At 39.8% G+C, this 25,802-nt stretch overlaps 1 protein-coding gene across 1 annotated transcript in view; it reads right to left on the bottom strand.

Annotated features, from left to right (window-relative positions):
- The window catches only part of DRP2 (dystrophin related protein 2), a 406,196-nt gene that overhangs the window by 187,471 nt on the left and 192,923 nt on the right, over positions 1-25,802 (bottom strand). The window contains exons 12-13 of the mRNA XM_040405377.1: positions 13,573-13,658; positions 7,832-7,989 (exon numbers count right to left, since the gene is read on the bottom strand). Coding sequence (XP_040261311.1) covers positions 7,832-7,989; positions 13,573-13,658 — 244 coding nt within the window. The remainder of the gene's footprint in view (positions 1-7,831; positions 7,990-13,572; positions 13,659-25,802) is intronic.

Genomic DNA, 25,802 nt, shown 5'->3' with positions numbered 1-25,802 from the left:
GCCACCTACAGGACATCTGGAAGTATTATACTTTAGAATGCAAGAGCATTGCAAAGTATAGTACAACTATCAGCCCCACTGGATCTTCAAGATCCAAGAGGGAACTGATAAAAAAAAGTGAAAATAATAAAAGTAAAAATAAATAAATAAAAATGTAAATTAAAAAAAGAAATTGCCTTTTCCTATAAAAAAAATGAAAAAATAAAATACACATATTAGGTGTCACCGCGTCCGTACCGACCGTCTCTATAAATATATCACATGATAGACCCCGTCCGATAAACACCATAAAAATAAAATAAAAAAAACAGTGCCAAAAAAGCTATTTTTGTCACCTTACATCACAAAAAGTACAACAGCAAGCGATCAAAAAGGCTTATGACCCCCAAAATAGTACCAATCAAACCGTCACCTCGTCCCGCAAAAAATGATACCCTATTTAAGACAATCGCCCAAAAAATAAAAAAGCTATGGCTCTCAGACTATAGAGACACTAAAACATAATTTTTTTTGTTTCAGAAATGCTATTATTGTGTAAAACTTAAATAAATAAGAAAAAGTATACATATTGGGTATTGCCACGTCCGTAACGATCTGCTCTATAAAACTGTCACATGACCTAACCCCTCAGATGAACGCTGTAAAAAAAAAAAACTGTTCCAAAACAGCCAATTTTTTGGCCACCTTGTCCCATAAAGTGTAATAATGAATGATCAAAAAATCCTATGTACCCAAAAATGGTACCAATAAAAACCTCAACTCTTTTTGCAAAAAATGAGCCCCTGCACAAGACGATCGGTAGAAAAATAAAAAACATATGGCGTTCAGAAAACCAATCCAGCAAAATCTGCCTTCCAAAAACCATACGGTGTTCCTTTCCTTCTGCGCCCTGCCGTGCGCCCTTACATCAGTTTACGACCACATGTGGGGTGTTTCTGTAAACCGCAGAATCAGAGTAATAAATATTGAGTTTTGTTTGGCTGTTAACCCTTAATGTGTTAAAGAATTTTTTTTTATAAAATAGAAAATCTGCTAAAAAAGTGAAATTTAGAAATTTCCTCTCCATTTTCCTTTAATTCTTGTGGAACACCTAAAGGGTTAATAACGTTTGTAAAATTGGTTTTAAGTAACTTGAGGGGTCTAGTTTCTACAATGGGGTCATTTATGGGGGTATCTACTATATAGGCCCCACAAAGTGACTTCAGACCTGAACTAGTCCTTAAAAAGTGGGTTTTGGAAATTTTCTTAAAGATTTTAAGAATTGCTTCTAAACTTCTAAGCCTTGTAACGTCCTAAAAAAATAAAATAACATTTCCAAAATGATGCCAACATAAAGTAGACATATGAGGAATGTTATGTAATAAATATTTTATGAGGTATCACTTTCTGTTTTAGAAGCAGAGAAATTGAAATTTAGAAAATTGCAAATTTTTATTTATTTTTGGTAAATTTGGGATTTTTTCATAAATAAAGGTGGTATATATTGACTCAAATTTATGACTGTCATGAAGTACAATGTGTCATGAGAAAACAATCTCAGAATGGCGTGGATAAGTAAAAGTGTTCCAAAGCTATTACCACTTAAAGTGACGCATGTCAGATTTGTAAATTTTGACCTGGACACTGGGGCATCAATGACCCTTGGTCATGAAAGGGTTAACAAGGTTCCAAGTAGAGCTTCAACATGCAACAAGAAAAAATAAGAGTGAGACAAAACATTTTTTGAGCTTTCAATTTAATGAAAACAACGATTAAACTCAAACAGGCTGTTTTTCAGCTGATCAAAAGTTTAGGACCACATGCCTTTAAAAGGCCAAATCTGTGCAAAGATGTGGATTCATTGTCATTTTCTGTCAGGTAGTCACACGTTGTGATGGCAAAGGCAAAAAAACTCTCCCTTTTTGAACGTGGTCGGGTTGTTGAACTGCATAAGCAGGGTCTCTCACAGCGCGCCATCGCTGCTGAGGTGGGACGCAGTAAGACAGTCATTTGGAATTTCTTAAATGACCCTGAGGGTTATGGAACAAAAAAGTCAAGTGGAAGACCCCAAAAAATTTCATCAGCACTGAGCTGGAGGATCCAATTGGCTGTCCGTCAAGACACTGGACGATCCTCGACCCAAATTAAGGCCCTTACTGGTGCTGACTGCAGCCCCATAACCATCAGACGGCATCTGAGACTGAAGGGCTTCAAAAACAAAAACGTCTTCAAAGACCTCGTCTCCTTGAACGCCACAGAACTGCTCGTTTGGACTTTGCAAAAGAGCACCAAACATGGGACATTCAAAGGTGGAAGAAAGTTTTATTCTCTGATGAGAAATAATTTAACCTTGATGGTCCTGATGGTTTCCAACGTTACTGGCATGACAAGCAGATCCCACCTGAGATGTTTTCTACGCGCCACAGTGGAGGGGGCGCCATAATAGTCTGGGGTGCTTTTCCCTTTAGTGGAACAATGGAGCTTCAGGAGATGCTGGGGCGTCAAACGGCTGCTGGCTATGTCCAGATGTTGCAGAGAGCATTCCTCATGACTGAGGGCCCTCGTCTGTGTGGTAACGACTGGGTTTTTCAACAGGACAACGCTACAATACACAATGCCCGCAGGACAAGGGACTTCTTCCAGGAGAATAACATCACTCTTTTGGCCCATCCTGCGTGTTCCCCTGATCTAAATCCAATTGAGAACCTTTGGGGATGGATGGCAAGGGAAAAAACAAAAATGGACAACAGTTTCAGACAGTAGATGGCCTTCGTGCGGCCGTCTTCACCACTTGGAGAAATGTTCCCACTCACCTCATGAAAACGCTTGCATCAAGCATGCCGAAACAAATTTTTGAAGTGATAAACAATAACGGAGGAGCTACTCATTACTGAGTTCATGTTTGGAAATTGGATTTCTGTTTTGGGGGGGTTTATTATTTTTTTGGAGGTGTGGTCCTAAACTTTTGATCAGCTGAAAAACAGCCTGTTTGAGTTTATTCGTTGTTTTCATTAAATTGAATGCTCAAAAAATGTTTTGTCTCACTCTCATTTCTTCTTGTTGCATGTTGAAACTCTACTTGGAACCTTGTTAAGATCCAACAATGTAAAATATGTTTTTTTGCCATTTTTCAAGTGGTCTTAAACTTTTGATCAGGACTGTATGTTGACGTTTTCCTGCAACAGATGGAATAGAACCATTACCTTTGCTGTTGCTAATGTATCTTTTTTATTTCATTTTTCTATTTATGCCATATATTAACCCCTTCAGGACCCTGCAATCTTCCGTTTTTGCATTTTTGTTTTTCACTCCCTGTCTTCCCAGAGCCATGACATGATGTATTTTTACGATCACAATAGTATGAGTATTTATTTTTTTTATTCTATGAAAGAGGGTGATTTTAATGTTTTGTTTTTTTTGCATTTCAATAAATTTTCTTTTTAGTCACCCTACGTGACTATAACATGCAATTATTGGATTGCATACCTAATAGAATACAGAATACAATATATTCCAATGCAGTGCTGCCACCTACAGGCCTGCATTGTAATAAACTAGTAATCCACCTGTAATCCTTGTAAGGTTTAGGCCTATTACAAGTACAGGCCGCTTTCCACGATCTCAGTTAGGAGAAGGTGGCCCGGGACGGGAAGCACACAACTCCCAATTTTGCAAACGGCTCACATTGACCACGGCATCTGAGGGGTTAAAAGTCCGTGATCAGCATTACTGCTAATCATAGACATGGGCTTCTAATATAGTAACATAGGAGCACATTTATTAAGACCGGCGTTTTAGACGCCAGTCCTAATAAAAGTCCATAGCTGGCAGTCGTTCCTCTGAACTTATGAAGAGGCTCCAGCCTCTTCATAACTTCGGCGCATCCTGCTCCAGTTCTAAATGTAAGACAGCTTCCGAGGAAGGCAAAAAAAAAACTGTGAGGGAGAAACCAAACAAGTTGTACAAGTAGAAAGGGTTAAAGATCACTGTACATGCACGGCGGAGGTCCAGAAAGGGTTAATTTACAACAATGTGGATTAGTTAAATATGAGACTTATGAAGTGACAGTATATGCTTGACAAAGGGGACATGTCTCTGAAACGTTGCAAAGCTGAATGCTATATGCTGCTCCCACGCTTGTGAATTATGGTCAATAAGATGCCGAAGGAGTGCACAAAGGTATGAATGCATGTGGACATGGCAGTCTGGATATGAAATTAATTAACAGAACAAAATGGACTATACAGGAAATACAGGGTGGCTACCCTGCCTCCAATATCTCCAAATCAAACTGCCTAATAGTAAATCTGTCTTAGTTGCCCATAATAATCAATCAGAGCTCAGCTTTCACTTCCTGCAGGGCTCTGAAAAAAATGAAAGCTGAGCTCTGATTGGTTGCTGTCAGTTTATATTACTAAACTATAGACAACATCTACATTGTCTTAGTCCTAGTTCCTATTCTCTTGAATAGGAACGAGCCATCCCATTGAAATGAGTGGGACGGGTTGAAGTAACACCTGCTCACCACTGCGATATTGACAGCAAGGAGGTAAACAATGAAGGGAAGGCTACACTCGCACAGAGTGTGGCCGTCTCTTAAACCAGCTGATCGGTCAGGGTGCCAGGTGTCGGAGCCCTGCCGATCTGATATTGATGACCTATTCTGAGGATAGGTCATCAATATTAAAATCCTGGAAAACCTCTTTAACGTAAATGTCTGGTCAAATAATTTAGGAGTTTAGGGTCTTATTATTCAGGGCTTTGATAATTTAGGCTGGGTTCACATGGGGTTGCGGGTGCGTTGCGGGAAAAGATGCGGGTACGTTGCGGGAAAATGCGCGATTTTTCCGTGCGAGTGCAAAGCGTTTTTAATGCATGTTTGGTACCCAGACCCGAACCCGGACTTCTTCACAGAAGTTCGGGTTTGGGATCGGTGTGTAGATTTTATTATTTTCCCTTATAACATGGTTATAATTGAAAATATAGCATTCTTAATACAGAATGCGAAGTAAATTAGGCATGGAGGGGTTAAAAAAAAAATAATAAAAATTTTAATCACCTCATCCACTTGTTCACGCAGCCCGGCTCGTCTTCTTTCTTCTTCTTTGAGGACCTGGGAGGAAAAGGACCTTTGGTAATGTCACTGCGCTCATCACATGGTCCATCACCATGGTGATTGGCCATGTGATGGACCATGTGATGAGCGCAGTGACGTCACCAAAGGTCCTTTTCCTCCCAGGTCCTCAAAGAAGAAGAAAGAAGACAAGCCAGGCTGCCAGTGTATGAGGTGAGTTTAATTTTATTTAATTTTCTTAACCCCTCCATCCCTAATTTATTTAGCATTCTGTATTAAGAATACTATTATTTTCCCTTATAACCATGTTATAAGGGAAAATGATAAAGATTGGGTCCCCATCCCGATCGTCACCTAGCAACCATGCGTGAAAGTGTGAGAAACTCAGGGCGTGTGGCAGTGTGAGTTCCTGTTCTGAACTCTGCTCCTCTGACAGGATTGCACAGCATTATCAGGTTGTGTGTCCTCGTGAGACCACTAATCTATTGAATTACACAACAGAACTTAGTCAGCGTATTCAATAGATCCCAGGCCTCACAGGGACACACAGCCTTATAGCTCATTATAATGCTGTGCAATCCTGTCAGATGAGCAGAGTTCAGAACGGGAACTCACACTGCCACACGCAGCGAGTTTCTTCTTTCTCATGTGTGTCTGTCCCTAGGCTACTTTCACACTAGCGTTTTCAATTCCGCTATTGAGATCCGTCATAGGATCTCAATAGTGAATGAAAACGCTTCAGTTTTGTCCCCATTCATTGTCAATGGGGTAGTTTTGGCAGCGAGCACGTGGATTTTTCGGGCGAATGGACCTAATTTTCAGTTGCAGAAAATGTCTGCAACAAAATCTGTTGCGTGTGAAGGCACCGTTATACTGATAAATACTGCACATTAACTGTGGTAGTAAGACTATGAGATATAGAAGACCAGGTCCATGTTTTTTCACCAAATAGTTTCTGTAATACCAAAATCATACCATATCTATGATGCATGGTCTGTTTATATGCCAAGAATATCTCCTGACCTATATACCCACCAAAGACTTTTTTTCATCAGAAAATGACCTATTGTTTAAATCATGTTTTTATGTAAAGAAGAATTTTTTATGATGTTTTTTTATTATTTGCCATGTCAATATCTATGTTTCAACAAAATACATTATTTCCTGCAGTTTTCCCACTGGCCACTAAGCCAAATAATTGGCGCTACATCTAGGTCTGTTCAGATCACATTACTGAAGTTATCTGCTTATCTACACACAGAGGTGATAACATTATAGGCATAATTAAAATGACACATAAAACAGGATCCACCATTCACAATAGGTGATTTTCAAAGCTTATCTATCCTTTTCTTGTACAATGACCTCTGCACAGGTCACAGAACATTCCTAGAAAACTCTCCCATGTGAGGTTCACTCCTGACCATTGTGTCTATGGACCATGGGGTTGCCGTAAAACAATTTTTTTTTATGTTGTTCAGAACAGCTCAGGCAAGATGGCTGCTCCCATAATTATGTTCAGGAAACATAATTAATAAATCTGCAATCAGAAAATAAAAACTGATTTAAAGGGAGTCTTTCACGCAGATTCACCCTATTAACCTAATAACAGTGTTATGTCCACGGCATCCCCCCTATTAAAACTGTGCTTACCGTTAGTTCCTTTCTAGCATCGTTGTGCAAATGAGGCTGTGAAGGTGCCCAGGGGCGGTGTTACAACGGCCGGTGCCCAGGCCCCTGGGTCATTTTCATACGAAGCCACTCCCCCTCCGTCTGCCGCCCTTAATCTCTGCTCTAACCTCCCTCCTCCCGTCCATAATACCGCACATGCGCCGATGAACGAGCACAGTCGGGCCGGGGCATCGCAGTTTACCGTGCATTATCGCGTTCATTGGCGCATGCGCGGGATTACCTTCACAGCCTCATTTGCATACGGAAGTGTTTTTCTGCACAACGATGCTAGCAAGGAGCTAACGGTAAGCACAGTTTTAATAGGGGGGATGCCGTGGACATAACACTGTTATTAGGTTAATAGGGTGAATCTGCGTGAAAGACTCCCTTTAAAAAGAAAAGGATGTGTTACAATCTGGTTTTAACTGGCAGAAAACATTTTTGACACATTTCCTTTAAATGGCCAAAGTTCTAATGAATCTTTTCCTCCAAATCTATACCTCAATCAGATTAGATCCTCCTCTTTTATAACATGATGCCATCAGATTAGACAACGTTTTCAACATGACGAATTCCCTTTAAAGGGAACCTGTCACCGGGATTTTGTGTATAGAGCTGAGGACATGGGTTGCTAGATGGCCGCTAGCACATCCGCAATACCCAGTCCCCATAGCTCTGTGTGCTTTTATTGTGTAAAAAAAAAAAACGATTTGCTACATATGCAAATTAAACTGAGATGAGTCCTGTCCCTGACTCATCTCACGTACAGGACTCATCTAAGGTAATTTGCATATGGATTAAATCGTTTTTTTACACAATAAAAGCACACAGAGCTATGGGGCCTGGGTATTGCGGATGTGCTAGCGGCCATCTAGCAACCCATGTCCTCAGCTCTATACACAAAATCCCGGTGACAGGTTCCCTTTAAAAAACCAGTCTCCCATAACCATATTTAGATTTTTCTTATTCTTTATGGCATTTACTGCACTTTTTCCTTTAGTCATTTCTCTAGATCAAAAAATGTACCTATTGTTCTTCCTTTTTAATTTTCTGGGGTAAACAAATCCGTCACAAAAATACCATGCAATTAAATGTTTGTACACTCACAAATCGAAAGCAGCTCCTAACACTGGGTTCAACATTACTTCCTCCAAATGCTGCAACCTCTCCTAGTTGACGGGGTATCTGAATGGCTTCATGCAGTAGAAGACCAAGCTGCCGTTGATCACAAGTTCCATCAGGTCCAGCCACTTGTGAAAATAAATCTGAGGAAAACACCATTAGAGTAGTAACATTAACAGTACGTCAGAGCAAAGTAAAATGGCCTATGCAGACAAGCACTATAAAACTTATCCATGTTCTGTGCACTAAAAGATTTTAGTCCACACACAGATAGTGCGTATAGCACAAGAACTGGACCAAAGTATTGCAAGCTGAGATTTCCTCCGTACAGAACAATGGTCTTTGCGAATAAGGCTACTTTCACACTGGCGTTTTGGGTTTCCATTTGTGAGATCCGTTCAGGGCTCTCACAAGCGGTCCAAACGGATCAGTTTGCATTCTAATGCATTCTGAATGGAAAAGGATCCGCTCAGAATGCATCAGTTTGCCTCCGTTCTGTCTCCATTCCGCTTTGGAGGCAAACACCCCATTGATCTGACAAAACTGAGCCAAACGACACAATCTATGACACAATCTGGCAAAATAGAAAACTGATCAGTCCTCCATTGACTTTCAATGGTGTACAAGATGGATCTGTCTTGGCTATGTTAAAGATGATACAAACGGATCCGTTCTGAACGGATGCAGACGGTTGTATCATCTGAACGGATCAGTCTGTGCAGATCCATGACCGATCCGCACCAAACGTGAGTGTGAAAGTAGCCTAAGGGAGAGTTCACATCCCCATTTCATTTTCCGTTCTTCTGATCTGTCAGAACAGAAAAAAACAAATCCTGTAAAAAAGCAGATCCTTTAAAAAATGGTTCTTGTAAAAAATGGATCCCATGCATCAGATATGCACATTTGACATGCGTTGGAGACATTTCCATCTGAGATCTGTTTTTTAGGCAGAAAAAAAATCCTGTGTGCAATGTTTTTTTACAGGATCTTTTTTTATTTTTTTTACAGGGTCCTGTTTTTTTCTGTTCTTCTGACAGATCAGAACAGAAGAGGAAACGGTGATGTAAACTCTCCCTAAGGGCTTGTTCACACGAACGTGTGAAGCCTGTGCCCGTGCTGTAGACCGTTCTATCTTTTTGCGGTGCGGAAACACGGAACCCCAGAAAGCACTCTGTAGTGCTTCCATAGTGTTCTGTTCTTCCTTCTGCACCGTTCCGCATCTCTGGATTTGCGGACCCACTGAAATGAATAGGTCCGCATCCATGATGCAGAATGGCCACTGAACGGTGCCCGTGCATTGCGGTCCGCAATACGAAAAATAGGCATCACACGTTCGTGTGAACGAGCCCTAAAGCATACATATGAATTGGTTCATTGACTATAATGTGTCAGTGTTCAATCTGTTTTCTGTCCATTCTACACTTGGACAACACACAGACATGAACATCACTCGACTGAATAAGCTTAACCCATTTATGACAAGATGATTTTTTTTTTGTTTTTTACTCCCAGCCTTCCCAAAGCAATAACTTTTTTATTTTTCTATTCACATAGCTGTATGAGCGCTTGTTTTTTTGCAGGACGAGTTGTATTTTCTAATGGCACCATTTACAGTTGCATACAATTTAGTGGTAAGCAGGATTTTTTTTTTAAATGGGGTGGAAAAAAAACACAATTCCCCCGCAGTTTTATGGGTTTTGTTTGTATGGTGTTCCTTATACAGTAAAACTGACCTGTTCCCTTCATTCTCCGAGTAAGTATCATGACAACGATGCAACATATGCATAGTTTTTCTTGCCTTTTAATACTGAAAAAAAAAAATCTAATCTGCATTTTTTATTGATCCAATTTTGGGGTACCTATGACTTCTTGATCACTATTTATTCCATTTTTAGTGGGAGGTGAAGTGACTATAAAAACAGCAAATTGACCATTTTTACTATTTTCTGTTTCGCTGTTTTCCATATGGGATAAATATTTCTATATTTTAATAGTACAGGCAGCGATGCCCATGATAATTATTTTTTTCATTATGATTTATTTTGATTTTGGGGAATGGGGTTGATTAGAATTTTTATATATATGCAGCATATAGAGATATAGATATATATATATATGTTGCAGGGAAATGATGAAAATGGAGATTTGATAAAATCCCTAAGGGAGATGATCAATTCACGTAAGATGATGTTCCCTAAAGAAAGTAAGTGATTTGTCCATCAAATCCCTTAACTGTTTTAGTGAAAAGTTTAATATTTTTGATAATATAATAATAATATGAAATAATATTGTTTAGATATTAAAAGTATTTATTTAGTAAACCATGCATTAATAAATGTAAAGTAGGTAATACAACAATAGTCATTGAAACACAAATTATTAAAGAAAGGGATTTGATCATCAAATCCCTTAACTGTTTTAGTGAAAAGTTTAATATTTTTGATAATATAATAATAATATGAAATAATATTGTAAGAAATAGGTACTTAAGCTGATATTTTTAAAAACAAGAAGGATATTTTTAGTGAATGTAATTAATAAATAATAATGTTCATTTATTTTTATTAAAACACGTTGTTGATTTGCGCCATCTCGAGTTACAAAGTACGTTACTTTTTTTACATTGGATTTTGGATTGTTCACAAGAACACTTCTTAAATTCTTGACCTCCAAATAAGGATAATTTTCCTGCAATCTCACGCAGACTTAGGTTAGTTCGGGGAACTGTTTCGGTAAATGTTGTAGTAGCTATTTGAAGAGCGTCTCTAGGTAGCCAATCTTTTATAATTCCAACTGAGGTACATTTGGTATAAATTTTTTTTTATATCTAATACGATTCCCACAATGTTATTTCCATCTAATGGGCCTCTATCTACCTTAGGTACATCCATTTTCATCATTTCCCTTAGGGATTTGATCGTCTTGGCTATCTCATACATAAATTGTACTTGCAACTATTTAACATATGATTAGTCATGCAGATTCTTGTCATGTAACGGTTACTGTTTTGCTCTTTACAACATGTTCTCATGTTTCCTAATAGCTCAGTGTGTTATTAGGTTGATTCTCAAGCATACGGTCACTGGTTCTAATCCAGGACCAGCTATGAAGAAGATTTCCCAAAAGAGAAACAGCATCATCCATCATCTTGACCAAGAAAATTGTCAAACTGCATCAAATGAGTGCCATGACAGTTGGAAGAATACAAAATAAAGTCTGGCCATCCATTCTAAAGCCAAGAGGTGGACGTCCAGGCAAAACATCACAAGGTCTATCAGTTCTGGAACGACAAACACGACAGTTGAGATGCGCATTACACAAGTCTGGAATGGTGGCCCGAAAAAAAGAAAAGAAGCCTCGAATTCAATATTGTCATAAGAAGCGCCGGCTTGAGTTTTCAAAAAAGTACAAACATTGGACAGTAGAATATTGGAAACAGGTGATTTGGAGCGGTGAAATGAAAGTCAATAGACTGGGCTCTGATGGCTGCAAATGGGTCTGAAAGAAATAAGGGAAAAGGGGACTAACGGATTGAGAAATTGAGGGAACTCGGTGGAGGAAGCCTGACCAGGATCAATGATGGTCTCGGTGCTGAGCTATTTTCACACCTGTGACAGGTGTTAGAAGGTCTGAAAGACTGACTGCACATGAGTGATCTGATAGCCTCTTTTGGTTTCACTTTGTCTGTGTGTTGCTGGTATGTCCACACCTCCTGTTCAGGTTTGGATCATGTGAACTTTACCTCTCCCTATTTAGTCTGACTTTACCCATCACTCCTTGCTCTGGATAGCTTCATTTGGATTTGGAAGAGCTGGGGTGTTGTTCTTGTTGAAGTCCTGTTCATCCATCATCCTCAGAAGTTAAGTGTTCCGCTTGTTGTGTTTTGTATTCCCCCCCCTGGTTGTTTACTAGGCCTCAGCGAGACACTGGTTCCTTCACCAGGGAAGGAACGGGTTGTCTCTGCCCTGTCATTACCTTTAGGGCATCTACAATCGAGAGGTGCCCATACAGATAGGAGTTAGGGCCAGGAGCAGGGTTTTATAGGTGGTGACCCTTTTTCTTCCCTATCAGTGAGGCCTAGTGTCTTTCCTCTTCCTTCTTGTTGTCTTTTGGTGTTCTCCCCTACTACTTCCGTGACAGCTATATGTAAGTATCTTACAAGACGAGTTACTACATACACTTGAGTACTATCGGTACCAAAAGGACGACATAGTGTTCTAGCAGGACAACGAACCAAAGCATACGTCGAGATTGGCAACGAGGTATTGGATTGGCCTCCACAGTCCCCAGACCTCAACCCAATTGAACATTTTTGGGCAGAGTTGAAGAAAAAGCTGTATTCGTACCCAAGTGAGTCGACCAGTATGAACCAACATTGGGAATGTGTAGAAGAGACCTGGGAATGGGTTTCGGTCGAGGCATGCTTGAATCTGATTGAGAGCATGCCCAGAAGGATTCAGGCAGTGTTGAAAGCCAAAAGGTGCATTTACAAAATACTAACAAAATAATAAAAATAAAAATGTAGAATTTTAGGAGCAAAACAGTAACAATGCAGTTACATGATAAGAATCTGCATAACTAATCAAATGCTAAATAGTATCAAATCCAATGTATGATCTAGCCAAGGTGATTTTCTATAAAATTATGGCAGTCTCACGTTTGAAGCTGTAGTGAATGGGGAGATATGGAGCCTGAAAGTCAAAAGTTCAAAACATTGTTACTCTTTTGCTCATCAGTGTAAATAGCACTTTATTAAAATAATTATTAATATTAATGTATTTTTTTAATATAAATTTCCACATTCATGACCTCATATTTGCATACATACAAGGGATCAGGACACACTCTGACTAGCTAATGAGTTTTGTTGAGAAAGCCATCAGGAAGCTGATTAAAACAGAAAGTTCTGCATGTAAACATCCTGCAACAATGAAATAATGCAGAAAGAAGTGGACGGAATGTGCTGACATAAAAAACATTAGCTATATGGGGCAAACATATGCAGTGTTCGGGGTACTCTGGGCAGATAAAAAAATATTTATTAGGAAACCAGAGAACCCCTTTAATACGGGTCAATATTTCCATTTTTGAGTCCCCTCAAAGAAACAGAAAAATTAAAATAACAGCAGTGCTGAATCTATCACATGATGCACATCAATGATGGCTTTCATCATGGTGTCCATCATCTTACTTGAAACAACAGCACTGCATTCTGTGCTTTTTCTGGCATTTAAGACAAAATTTTAACCTAGCTTGAAATTACCTATGAGAACAAAAGAATCATGCAAAGAATAATATTAGTGTAAATACAGTCTATACTTGTTCAAGGCAAAATTATTATCTCAAGATTTAAAGTTATCACCTATCGACATGTGTATTCCTACATCAAGTGTACAACTATCTCCAGCAGTTCTAATGAGATGTAAGGAGCTACAGCAGACATGGTCAACTGCAGCTCCATTTACAGTATATGAGGGCACACAGGACCCCCATTCTTGTGATTAGTGTGGGTTCAGCAGTTCAATGCCCACCGATTAAACACTTCTGCACTATCCTGTGGCTCAGGGATAACTTTAAATGTTAGGAGAATCCCTTTAGCTGTTGCTTCACTCTCAAAAAATAGCAAAATATAATGTACAGAAATACTAACAATAAACGTTATTACACAGACATACAAATTCGATGATCCATACAAAGCATTTTGAACCATGCAATATAATACTCACACTGCAGTTTCCCCTTCACATCACAATCACATAAACACACTATTCCAGCCTTAAAAGAAAGCGCCCGTATTCTTCCAATGCGAGCACTGTACAAATAGAAATAGACATCTTTATCAGATTTTGTTTTTGGCTAAATCAAAAAACACCATTCTCAATGTAATTTTATTCAAATTAATTCAATTTAGTAACAGTTGCCAAATGCATTTAATCCATTAATTGATTGGACTCTCACCTATTGGAAGAATAAATCTCTAACCCAATATAGTCTTACATGTTTTCAGGTGGTTACTTGCTTGGCTGTTTGCCTGATTCCCAAACAATATAGAGAGCACAGCGTTTCAAAGCTTCTCCTTAACCCCTTAGGGACCGGGCTAATTTTCACCTTAAGGACCAGGCCATTTTTTGCAAATCTGACCAGTGTCACTTTATGTGGTGATAACTTTAAAACGCTTTGACTTATCCAAGCCATTCTGAGATCGTTTTTTCGTCACATATTGTACTTCATGACACTGGTAAAATGGAGTAAAAAATAAATAAATTTATTTATAAAAAAAATACCAAATTTACCAAAAATTTGGAAAAATTTGCAAATTTCCAAGTTTCAATTTCTCTACTTCTATAAGACATAGTAACACCTACAAAAATAGTTATTAATTTACATTCCCCATATGTCTATTTCATGTTTGGATTATTTTGGGAATGACATTTTATTTTTTGGAGACGTTACAAGGCTTAGAAGTTTAGAAGCAAATCTTGAAATTTTTCAGAAATTTTCAAAAACCCACTTTTTAAGGACCAGTTCAGGTCTGAAGTCACTTTGTCAGACTTACATAATAGAAACCACCCTAAAATGCCATTCTAGAAACTACACCCCTCAAGGTATTCAAAACTGATTTTACAAACGTTGTTAACCCTTTAGGTGTTCCACAAGAGTTAATGGCAAATGGAGATAAAATTTCAGAATTTAGATTTTTTGGCAGATTTTCCATGCTAATCAATTTTTTCCAGTAACAAAGCAAGAGGTAACAGCCAAACAAAACTCAATATTTATTGCCCTGATTCTGTAGTTTACAGAAACACCCCATATGTGGTCGTAAACTGCCATATGACCAAACGGCAGGGCGCACAAGGAAAGAAACGCCATATGGTTTCTGGAAGGCAAAATTTGATGGCCTTTTTTTTTTACACCATTTCCCACTTAAAGAACCCCTGATGCACCCCTAGAGTACAAATTCCATAAAAGTGACCACATCTAAGAAATTACACCCCTCAAGGTATTCAAAACTGATTTTACAAGCTTTATTAACCCTTTAGGCGTTCCATAATATTTAATGGAAAATGGAGATAAAATTTCAGAATTTCACTTTTTTGAAAGATTTTTCATTTTAATAATTTTTTTCCAGTAACAAAGCAAGCGTTAACAGCCAAACAAAACTCAACATTTATTACTCTGATTCTGCAGTTTACAGAAACACCCCATATGTGGTTGTAAACTGCTGTACGGGCACACAGCAGGGCGCAGAAGGAAAGGAACACCATTTGGTTTTTGGAAGGCAGATTTTGCTGGATTGGTTTTTAGACACCATATCCCATTTGAAGCCCCTTGATGCACCCCTAGAGTAGAAACTCCAAAAAAGTGACCCCATTTTGGAAACTACGGGATAGGGTGGCAGTTTTGTTGGTACTATTTTAGGGTACATATGATTTTTGGTTGCTCTATATTACACTTTTTGTGAGGCAATGTAACAAAAATCTTAAATTCTGAAATTTCATCTGCATTTGCCATTAACTCTTGTGGAACACTTAAAGGGTTAACAAAGTTTGTAAAAATCAGTTTTGAATACCTTGAGGGGTGTAGTTTCTTAAATGGGGTAACTTTTTGGAGTTTCTACTCCAGGGGTGCATCAGGGGGGCTTCAAATGGGACATGGTGAGGCTTTTTTCTCCCAGGCTGTGAGCTGTGCGCTGCGATTTGCCAGCGCTGCAGCCTAGGAGAAGGAGACGCCCACAGGACAAGGGAAGACCCGCCTACTATAACTTAAGGAGCAGAGGTACCGGAGCCTATAACGGGAGAACGGATCGGCGCCCAGGGATAATAGTAAGTGCAGTGAGATCCCCGGGCACCGCTCTATATGGCAGTATACTCAGTTCACATAGTTTATACAAGTGAAAGGTCCTCTTTAAGGCTCCTTTGAGTTGACACTGCCTGAGCTCCAAAAAACAAATGCTCCCTGCTGTGGTGGTGATGCATGATGTAATCATTGATCGCTTTATGCTGCTCATACAGACTGCCCAGAATATGCAAGGCAGATGGAAAGTGGTACAAAGGCACACAGTTCTGTCACTGCAAGTCCTGAAAGGGCCTTATTATCTACATAAGAAAATCTGCACTGCAATTTTTTTTTCAAGGAGTTGCACCACCAAATTTATCATGTGTGTCAAGCAGGGAGCATGTATTATTTCCCCCAAATGCAGTGGAGCCACAATGTTCCTGCTATTGTCACTGAGCACTCTGCCCAGTGAGTAGATGGCAGAGAGACATCCAACTGAAAATTTGCTGCTTGATGCACATTAGCAAAAGATCTTCTGTGCGGCTTTTCTGTCCAAGGATCATCAGTTGTAAGACAGCAAGGCAATTCCTAATTGTACACACATGAAAGGAGGGGCGTGGAAAGAAAGCAATGCTCTGTCCTGTTTCTGTTGGGGATGGGAGGATATCAATTAACCCCTTCTACCCCAGGCCAGTGTTCACCTTCCTGCAATTTCCAAATTTAAATTTCTCTGCTTTTAAAACAGAAAGTGATACCTCATAAAATATTTATTACTTAACATTCCCCATATGTCTACTTTATGTTTGCATAATTTTGTAAACGTCATTTTATTTTGGCACTGTTTTTTATTTTTTACAACGTTCATCTGACAGGTTAGATCATGCGCTATTTTTATAGCGCAGGTTGTTACAGATGTCTACTTTCTTTGTTTGTTTATTTCAGTTTTACATAATAAAGCATTTTTGAAAAAAATATGTTTTTGTGTCTCCATTTTCTGAACGCCATATTTTTTTTATTTTTCTGTCAATCGTCTTGTGCAGGGGCTAATTTTTTGCAGGAAGAGTTGATGTTTTTATTGGTACCATTTTTGGGTACATATGATTTTTTGATCATTCATTATTACACACTTTATGAGGCGAGGTGACCAAAACAATTGGTTGTTTTGGCAAAGTTTTTATTTATTTATTTTTACAGCGTTCATCTGAGGTTAGGTCATGTGATATTTTTATAGAGCAGGTCGTTACGGACGTGGCAATACCTAATATGTATACTTTTTCTTTTTTATTTAAGTTTTACACAATAATAGCATTTTTGATAAGAAAAAAAAATGATGTTTTAGTGTCTCCATAGTCTGAGAGCCATCGTGATCTAATTTTTTGCGGGATGAGGTGACGGTTTGATTGGTACTATTATGGGGGACATACGCCTTTTTGATCGCTTGGTGTTGCAATTTTTGTGATGTAAGGTGACAAAAGATGGCGCTTTTTGGCACAGTTTTTTTTTTTTTTTTTAACGTGTTCATCTGAGGCGTTAATTCATGTGATATTTTTATAGAGTTGGTTGTTACGGACGCGACGATACCTAATATGTATACTTTTTTAATTTATTTCACTTTAACACAATAATTGCATTTTTGAAACCAATAAAATGATGTTTTAGTGTCTCCATGTTCTGAAAGCTATAGTTTTTTTTTTTTTTGGGCAATTGTCTTAGGTAGGGTCTCATTTTTTGCGGGATGAGGTGATGGTTTGATTGGTATCATTTTGAGGGACATACACCTTTTTGATTGCTTGGTGTTGCACTTTTTGTGATGTAAGGTGACAAAAATGTTTTTTTTTTAAACAGTTTTTATTTTTTATTTTTTGACAGTGTTTATCGGACGGGCTGGATCATGTGATATATTTATAGAGCCGGTCGTTATGGAGACGGCGATACATATGTGTGTGTGTTTTCTTTTTTTCTTTTCTTTTTTAATATAAAATCAGGGGAAAGGGGCGTTTTTTTCATTTTTTACTTGAAACGTTATTTTTTTAATTAAAAACTCTTTTTTTTTTACTTTTTTCTTTTAAACTTTATCTCTGTCCCACTCTGGGACTTTACTTTTAGGGGTCAGATCCCCTCTGCAATGCATAACAATACATCTGTATTGTAATGCATTGCCTGTTAGTGTATTACACTGAGTAATACACTAACAGCCTGAGGCTGGATCTCCTGGGCACCCGTAGAAGGCCGGCCCCGATGCCGTGCATGGCATTGGGCAGCCTCTGCACGGCATCGGGCTGCCTTCTTACCCATCGGGTCTCCGCCACAGCAGCGATGCTGGCAGATACAGCAGGGGCCCGGCTATCAGGGACTGCTGGATCCCTGCAGTGATCGGGCGCGCACCGCTCCGGTGCCCGCCCGATCACCATGACGTAACAGTACGTCAAAATGCGGGAACACACCTGCCGCCATGACGTACTATTACATCATATGTCGGGATGGGGTTAAGGAGGATACGGAGGAAGTGAGTAAGGGCCTGGTGTGGGAACACAAATGTGAAGGTGTCAAAAGCACTGGCCTTGTTGCTGTGGTGCAGAATCTCCACAACCGTGCAAAAGATTGATCCAGTGGGCTGTGAAAGACATGTATCACACACAGATAATTCCAAGGAAGAGTACAAGACAGGGATGTCTTTTTTTCTGTTTCTATTTTTTTTCTGTTTCCCTGAATTTGGATACGTAAAATGGAGGGTGCCATCTGAATCCAATCAGCATGACGTCTGCTTTGATTGGAAGCAGAGTTTTTGGGAAATTCATAATGGAATCAATTAATTTAAAATAAATTCACTTATCTCTAATCATGAGGGCAATATTAGAAGTCAGTTTTTCTTGAGTATGTTGGCAGAGTTTACTGCAAATTTATCAAATTTTGCATGTTGTCTGTTAAATCTGACTCATCTTTCACCTAACACTTTTGTCTAGAAATGCTACTCCATTTTCTTAAGTCATTCTCTAACTAAGGCCGTATTGCGGGCCGCATACAGCGAGTCCGCAATACACGGGCACCAGCCGTGTGCATTCCGCATCACGGATCGCGGACCCATTTACTTGAATGGGTCCGCAATCACGAAGATATGGAACGGAGGCACGGACCGGAACCCCACGGAAGCACTACGGAGTGCTTCCGTTGTGTTTCTGGCCTTGCCTCCGCACCGCAAAAAAGTAGCGCATGCACTACCTTTTTGACTGTCGGATGCGTATCGCGGACCTCATTCAAGTGAATGGGTCCGCGATCCGTATGCGGCTGCCCCACAGTCTGTGCCCGTGCATTGCGGACCGAGTTTTGTGGTCCGCAGCACGGGCACGGAGCCCTAACGTTTGTGTGCATGTAGCCTAATGGAGTTAGTTTGCAACTTTTTCAAAAAGTTACAATGATAAATCTGGAGTGAAACAAATTAACATAGCACCCACTCCCCCCTCCCTTCCTGCTTTTCAAAAGGCCACTTTCACATGAGCATATTTGCAAGCCATATATGAACCGGATTTTATGTACCGGAATCCTGCTAATGGTAATGAATAGGGCTATTCATATGGGATTATCATTTTCATCAGTAATTGAAATCTGGAGCATATCCTACTTTTGTGCTTCCAAATACGCACATTGTACTAACCACTGCAGAGAAAGCAGTGGGTCTAGTGGAGGCTGTGGCTGTCAATTACAAGCAGGGACCCACAGCGGCAGGCATTATTTCTGATTCTTCTGGTGAAGTGGACTACAAATACCATGAGCACTTGCTCCTCTCTGCAGCCAATAGCAGGGGGACCAGGGGAAAAGGCTAACGAAGGAAGAGGAACAGCAGCTATCTTGGAGACAGCAGCATGGGCAGGAGATGGAGAGACACTGTGCTTCAGAATAACAGAACTTCAGCTGTGTTTTTGGTGGATACTCAGACACTGTGCTTCAGAACAGCAGAACTTAAGCTGTGTTTTTGGTGGATACTCAGACACAGTGCTTCAGAACAGCAGAACTTCAGCTGTGTTTTTGGTGGATACTCAGACACTGCTTCAGAACAGCAGAACTTCAGCTGTGTTTTTGGTGGATACTCAGATACTGTGCTTCAGAACAGGTAAGGAATTTGTTAGACAGGTTCTTACTTTTGTCTGATTGCAAATGAGCATAGGTCATTAAGGTGTTAAATTTGTTGTTGGGGGAGGAGCTTTTGTGGGACTGTGTGTATATATAGCAATATAGTATAAGCTTGCTTAATTATAGCTTGCTGCATTCTCAAGTGCTGCATTTATAAGTGTATTGGATATATTCAGGAGATACTCAGGAGGTAATCTGGAGGTGGATACAATCTAAAAAGTAAGATTTGTTTGTTTAAAATCTTTCCCCTCTTTAAAATGGCAGACATGGTTCTGTGCAGGAATTGTTGTGCTTTTATTTCAGGTTCCACTCTTCTGAGGCTTGGATGCTGTCTGATCTGTAGACAGCTCTCCATAATGCAGCAGGAACTTGCATTTTTGAAATCTGAGATTTGTAAATTAACTGTTAAACAAATTCAGGCTAGGAATGTTGCAATGCCACTGCCACAGAGGCCCCCTAGATATGGAAGATGGGTTACTGCAGGTTCTGGTAGACTTAGAGTTGTGGATAGAAGACATGTCCCACAGTCTGTGGCTCTCCATAATTCATTTGCAGCACTTTCAGATCGCAAAAGCAACATTGAGGATGGCTCAGGCACAGTGGGTGAGGAACAATCATCTCCCATGCCTAAAGTATGCAAGACTGCGGCCAAAGACAAAAAGGAGAAGGTGAGGACTGATATTAAGCAGCTGTTGGTGGGCGATTCTATCATAAGAGGTGTGAAGTTTGAGGAAAATGGTTTTGTGAGATGTCTCCCTGGTGCTACCTGTCACGGGGCGGCAAAGGCGCACTCGGTCTCCCATCAGCCGCAGACCTGCTGCTTAGCTTCGGGAGCGAGGATCTGTGTTTGGCCTCGTTCCCAGGGCGGCTTTGCTAGCTGGGAGGCTCCCTGCTCCTAGGTCTGCCTTGAGCGCCGAGCTGATCACTCAGTGCTCGACTTGTCTGTCTGTCGGTCATGTGACGCTGGCCACGTCCCATGACCCTCAGACCCCACTATAAATACAGGCAGCCTGCTGGCCACAGGTTGCCTGTTAATTCTAGGTTCCTGGCTAATTGTTGGACTACTGAATACTCACCTGATCCTGTTCCCTGACGATCCTTTGCCTGCTCCTCCTGTACTGCGCATCTCTCCTGGTATCCTGACCCCGGCTTCCACCTGACGATTCTTTGCAGACTCCTGTTGTACTTCGTTTCTCTCCTGGTATTTGACCTCAGATTTTCCTGACTATTCTCTGCTCATTCCTTAGTACTGCGTAGCTCTCTAGGTATTGACCCGGTCCGTTCACGTTCCGTTATTTGTCTTGTCTGTCTTCCCAAGACATATCCTAAGTTAGGGACTGCCTTCTAGTTGTCCCCTGTGATTAGGACTTGTGAGGCAAGTAGGGAGGGCCAGGGGGAAGGGTGGAGCGCAGTGGTCACTATCCTCCCCCCTGTGTGTAGTGTACGTGACCGTCACACTACCGCTAGCAGAGACAGGCGGCGTATCCTTAATATTGTTAGGCAAGCAAAGCAGGAAAGGGAGGTGGATGTTATTGTCCATCTTGGGACAAATGATCTGGCTTGCAATGAGGTTTCAAAGGTGAAGGAAGCTTTTCACACACTTGGAAATGATATACGGGAGGTTGCATCAACTGTTTCATTCTCTGCAGTTTTGCTTGTGCATAATCTTCAGCATGACAGGAAGATGCGCATTAAGGAATTCAATGTATGGCTTGGTGAATGGTGTCTGAACCAAGGGTTTGGCTTTGTGTCTCATGTTAGCTCTCGTTGGAATGGAAAAGAACTGTACAAGAAAGATAGTCTGCATCTTTCTCTCAAGGGAACGAATGTCCTCAGTGAACAGTTCAAAGTTTAAACTAGCAAAGGTGGGCAAAAGAGTGATAATACAGCAGTCCGACTGCCCCCCGGAACAATGCCAGAAGATGCCAGTAGCACAAGCTCAGAGTCTTGTTTACAAATGCTCGCAGTTTAGGGAATAAGATCAATGAACTTGAGTCTATAATGGCATCTTAGAATATAGATTTAGTGGCTGTTACTGAGACATGGTTCAAGGGAAGTAATGACTGGGATATAACAATACCAGGGTTCTCTCTATATAGGAAAGACAGAGAAGGCAAGAAAGGGGGACGGGTGGCCCTGTATGTGAAAGATAGCAAGACCAATTTAGAATCAGTTTGGGTTACCTTGCAGCTTGATAATCATAAGGTAACTTGTGTAGGTGTGATATATAGACCACCTAGCCAAGTCAAAGAATTAGATGATCTACTAGTTGAGGAAATAGCTAAAATGACATTGAAAGGGGAAGTTATCATTATGGGAGACTTTAATCTTCCTGATGTAAACTGGAAAACCAAAATAGCTAGTTCTGCCAGGAGTACAGATATTCTAAATTCCCTACTGGGATTATCTCTACAGCAAGTAGTGGAGAAGCCAACCCGGAAGGAGGCCATTTTAGATTTAGTATTCACAAATGGGAATTTGGTATCTAATATTACTGTAGGGGAAAGCTTGGGATCTAGTGATCACCAGTCACTGTGGTTTACTATAAGTACAGTGACTGAGTCACACCACACAAAAACAAAACTTTTAGATTTTAGAAAAACTGACTTTTCTAAAATTAGACTAGTGGTATACGAGTCCCTATCAGATTGGAACAGTTTCAATGGAGTCCAGGAGAAATGGGACTACTTAAAAGTGGCACTATTGAAGGCAACAGATAATTGCATTAGGCTTGTCAGTAAAAGCAAAAAAAGGAAGAGACCACTGTGGTACTCAGCAGAAGTGGCCAAAATAATTAAAAAAAGATAGCATTTAGTAATTATAAAAAAAATTGAGATGACAGGCAAATTTATAAGATTAGGCAGAGAGAGGCCAAACAAGTTATAAGAGCTTCTAAAGCACAGGCAGAAGATAAATTAGCTCAGTCAGTGAAAAAAGGCGATAAGACATTCTTCAGATACATAAATGAAAAAAGGAAACTAAAACAAGGAATTACCAAATTAACCACTTCCCATCTGGGCCCTTTGCCCCCTTCCTGACCAGGCCAAATTTTGCAAAACGGACATATCTCACTTTATGTGGTAATAACTTTGGAACGCCTTTATTTATCCAAGTCATTCAGAGATTGTTTTCTCGTGACACATTGTACTTCATGATAGTCATAAATTTGAGTCAAAATATTTCACCTTTATTTATGAAAAAATCCCAAATTTACCCAAAAATTTAAAAAAAAATCGCAATTTTCTAAATTTCAATTTCTCTGCTTTTAAAACAGAAAGTGATACCTCATAAAATATTTATTATTTAACATTCCCCATATGTCTACTTTATGTTGGCATCATTTTGGAAATGTCATTTTATTTTTTTAGGACGTTAGAAGGCTTAGAAGTTTAGAAGCAATTCTTCAAATTTTTAAGAAAATTGCCAAAACCCACTTTATAAGGACCAGTTCAGGTCTGAAGTCACTTTGTGGGGCCTACATAGTGGATACCCCCATAAATGACCCCATTGTAGAAACTACACCCCTCAAGGTATTCAAAACCGATTTTACAAACTTTGTTAACCCTTTAGGCGTTCCACAAGAATTAAAGGAAAATGGAGATCAAATTTTTAAATTTCACTTTTTTGGCAGATTTTCCATTTTAATCAATTTTTTTCTCTAACACATCGATGGTTAACAGCCAAACAAAACTCAATATTTATTACCCAGATTCTGCGGTTTACAGAAACACCCCACATGTGGTCGTAAACTGCTGTATGGGCACACGGCAGGGCGCAGAAGGAAAGGAACTCCACATGGTTTTTAGATGCCATGTCCCATTTGAAGCCCCCTGATGCACCCTTACAGTAGAAACTCCCAAGAAGTGACCCCATTTTGGAAACTAGGGGATAAGGTGCCAGTTTTATTAGTACTATTTTTGGGTACATATGATTTTTTGATCATTCAATATAACACTTTATGGGGCAAGGTGACCAAAAAATTGGTTGTTTTAGCACAGTTTCTATTTATTTATTTTTACAGCGTTCACCTTAGGGGTTCAGTCAAGTGACATTTTTATAGAGCAGATTGTTACGGACGTGGCGATACCTAATATGTATACTTTTTCTCATTTATTAAAGTTTTACACAATAATAGCATTTTTGAAACCAAAAAATTATGTTTTAATGTGTCCATGTTCTGAGAGCTATAGTTTTTTTATTTTTTGAGAGATTTTCTTATGTAGGGGCTCATTTTTTGCGGGATGAGGTGACGGTTTTATTGGTACCATTTTGTGGGACATACGCGTTTTTGATCACTTGGTGTTGCACCTTTTGTGATGCAAGGTGACAAAAATTGCTTGTTTTGACACAGTTTTTTTTTTTTTTTACGGTGTTCACCCGAGGGGTTAGGTCATGTGATATTTTTATAGAGCTGGTTTTTACGGACGCGGCAATACCTAATATGTATACTTTTTTTTATTTGTTTCACTTTAACACAATAATAGCATTTTTGAAACCAAAAAAATTATGTTTTAGTGTCTCCATGTTCTAAGAGCTATAGTTTTTTTATTTTTTGAGAGATTTTCTTATGTAGGGGCTCATTTTTTGCGGGATGAGGTGACGGTTTTATTGGTACCATTTTGTGGGACATACGCGTTTTTGATCACTTGGTGTTGCACCTTTTGTGATGCAAGGTGACAAAAATTGCTTGTTTTGACACAGTTTTTTTTATTTATTTTTTACCGTGTTCATCTGAGGGGTTAGGTCATGTGATATTTTTATAGAGCTGGTTTTTACGGACGCGGCAATACTAAATATGTCTATTTTACTTTATTTTTTCTATTTTAATTTTTTTTTTTTTATTCCTAACTTGGGAACTTTTTTTTTTTTTACATGTGAAACTTTATTTTATTTTATTTTTTCAACCCTTTATTTTTTTTATTTTTTTTTACACTTTTCGTCCCCCATAAGGTCATACAAGACCTCTGGGGGACATTTGCTTCACTTTTTCTTTTTTTTTTCACAGTTGATTTCTCCTGTAACTGGGGCTGAGATAGTAGCCCCAGTTACAGGACAAATGCACCCCTATAGAGGCTGTACAGCAGCAATCCTGCGCTGTACAGCCTCACAGCAGGGCTGATCGAGGTCTCTGAGAGACCTCACACAGCTCCTGCACACTCCGGTCACGGCGGTCACATGACCGCCGGGCCGGAACAGGAAGCGCACAGCGCTTCCTGCTCTGCAGACACAGCGCTCGGTGAGCGCTGTGTCTGCAGCGATCGTGAAGGCAGGGACACCTGGGCACTGTCCCTGCCTTGTCTTAGGGTTGCCCTGCTGTCACTGACAGCGGGCAACCCGATCAGCAGCTGCACGATTAGCGTGCAGCTGCTATTTCTGACAGGACGTTTTAAAACGTGCTGTCAGAAATAGACGTCCACCCATAGGACGTTTATATCCTATGGGCGGACGTGAGGCGGTTAAAAACAAAAGACGGAAGGTATATGGAAGAAGATAAAGAACTAGCTGACTGCCTCAATGAAAAGGACCTCAGTTAGGAAGGAAGACTAATGAATCTTTTGATGCATGTGTCTTTACAGAGGAAGAGGTTCTAAGTCAGCTGTCTAAAATTAATACAAATAAGTCACAGGGGCCTGATGGGATACACCCAAAGCTATTAAAAGAGCTTAGCGGTGAACTAGCAAAACCATTAACAGATTTATTTAACCAACCACTGGCAAAAGGAGTTGTCCCGGAAGATTGGAAATTAGCAAATGTTGTGCCCATTCACAAGAAAGGTAGTAGGGAGGAATCAGGCAACTATAGGCCAGTAAGCCTGACATCAATAGTGGGGAAATTAATGGAAACCATACTTAAGGAGAGGATTGTAGAACATCTAAAATCCCATGGATTGAAAGATGAAAAACAGCATGGGTTTACTTCAGGGAGACCACGTCAAACTAATCTTATTGATTTTTTTGATTGGGTGACTAAAATAATAGATGGCGGAGGTGCAGTAGACATCGCTTATCTAGACTTTAGTAAGGCTTTTGATACTGTCCCACATAGAAGGCTT

Source organism: Bufo bufo, chromosome 8, assembly GCF_905171765.1.
Source record: "Bufo bufo chromosome 8, aBufBuf1.1, whole genome shotgun sequence".
Classification (NCBI taxonomy): domain Eukaryota; kingdom Metazoa; phylum Chordata; class Amphibia; order Anura; family Bufonidae; genus Bufo; species Bufo bufo.
Note: the sequence above shows the minus strand (reverse complement) of the source record. Positions and strands in the feature narration are given on the sequence as shown.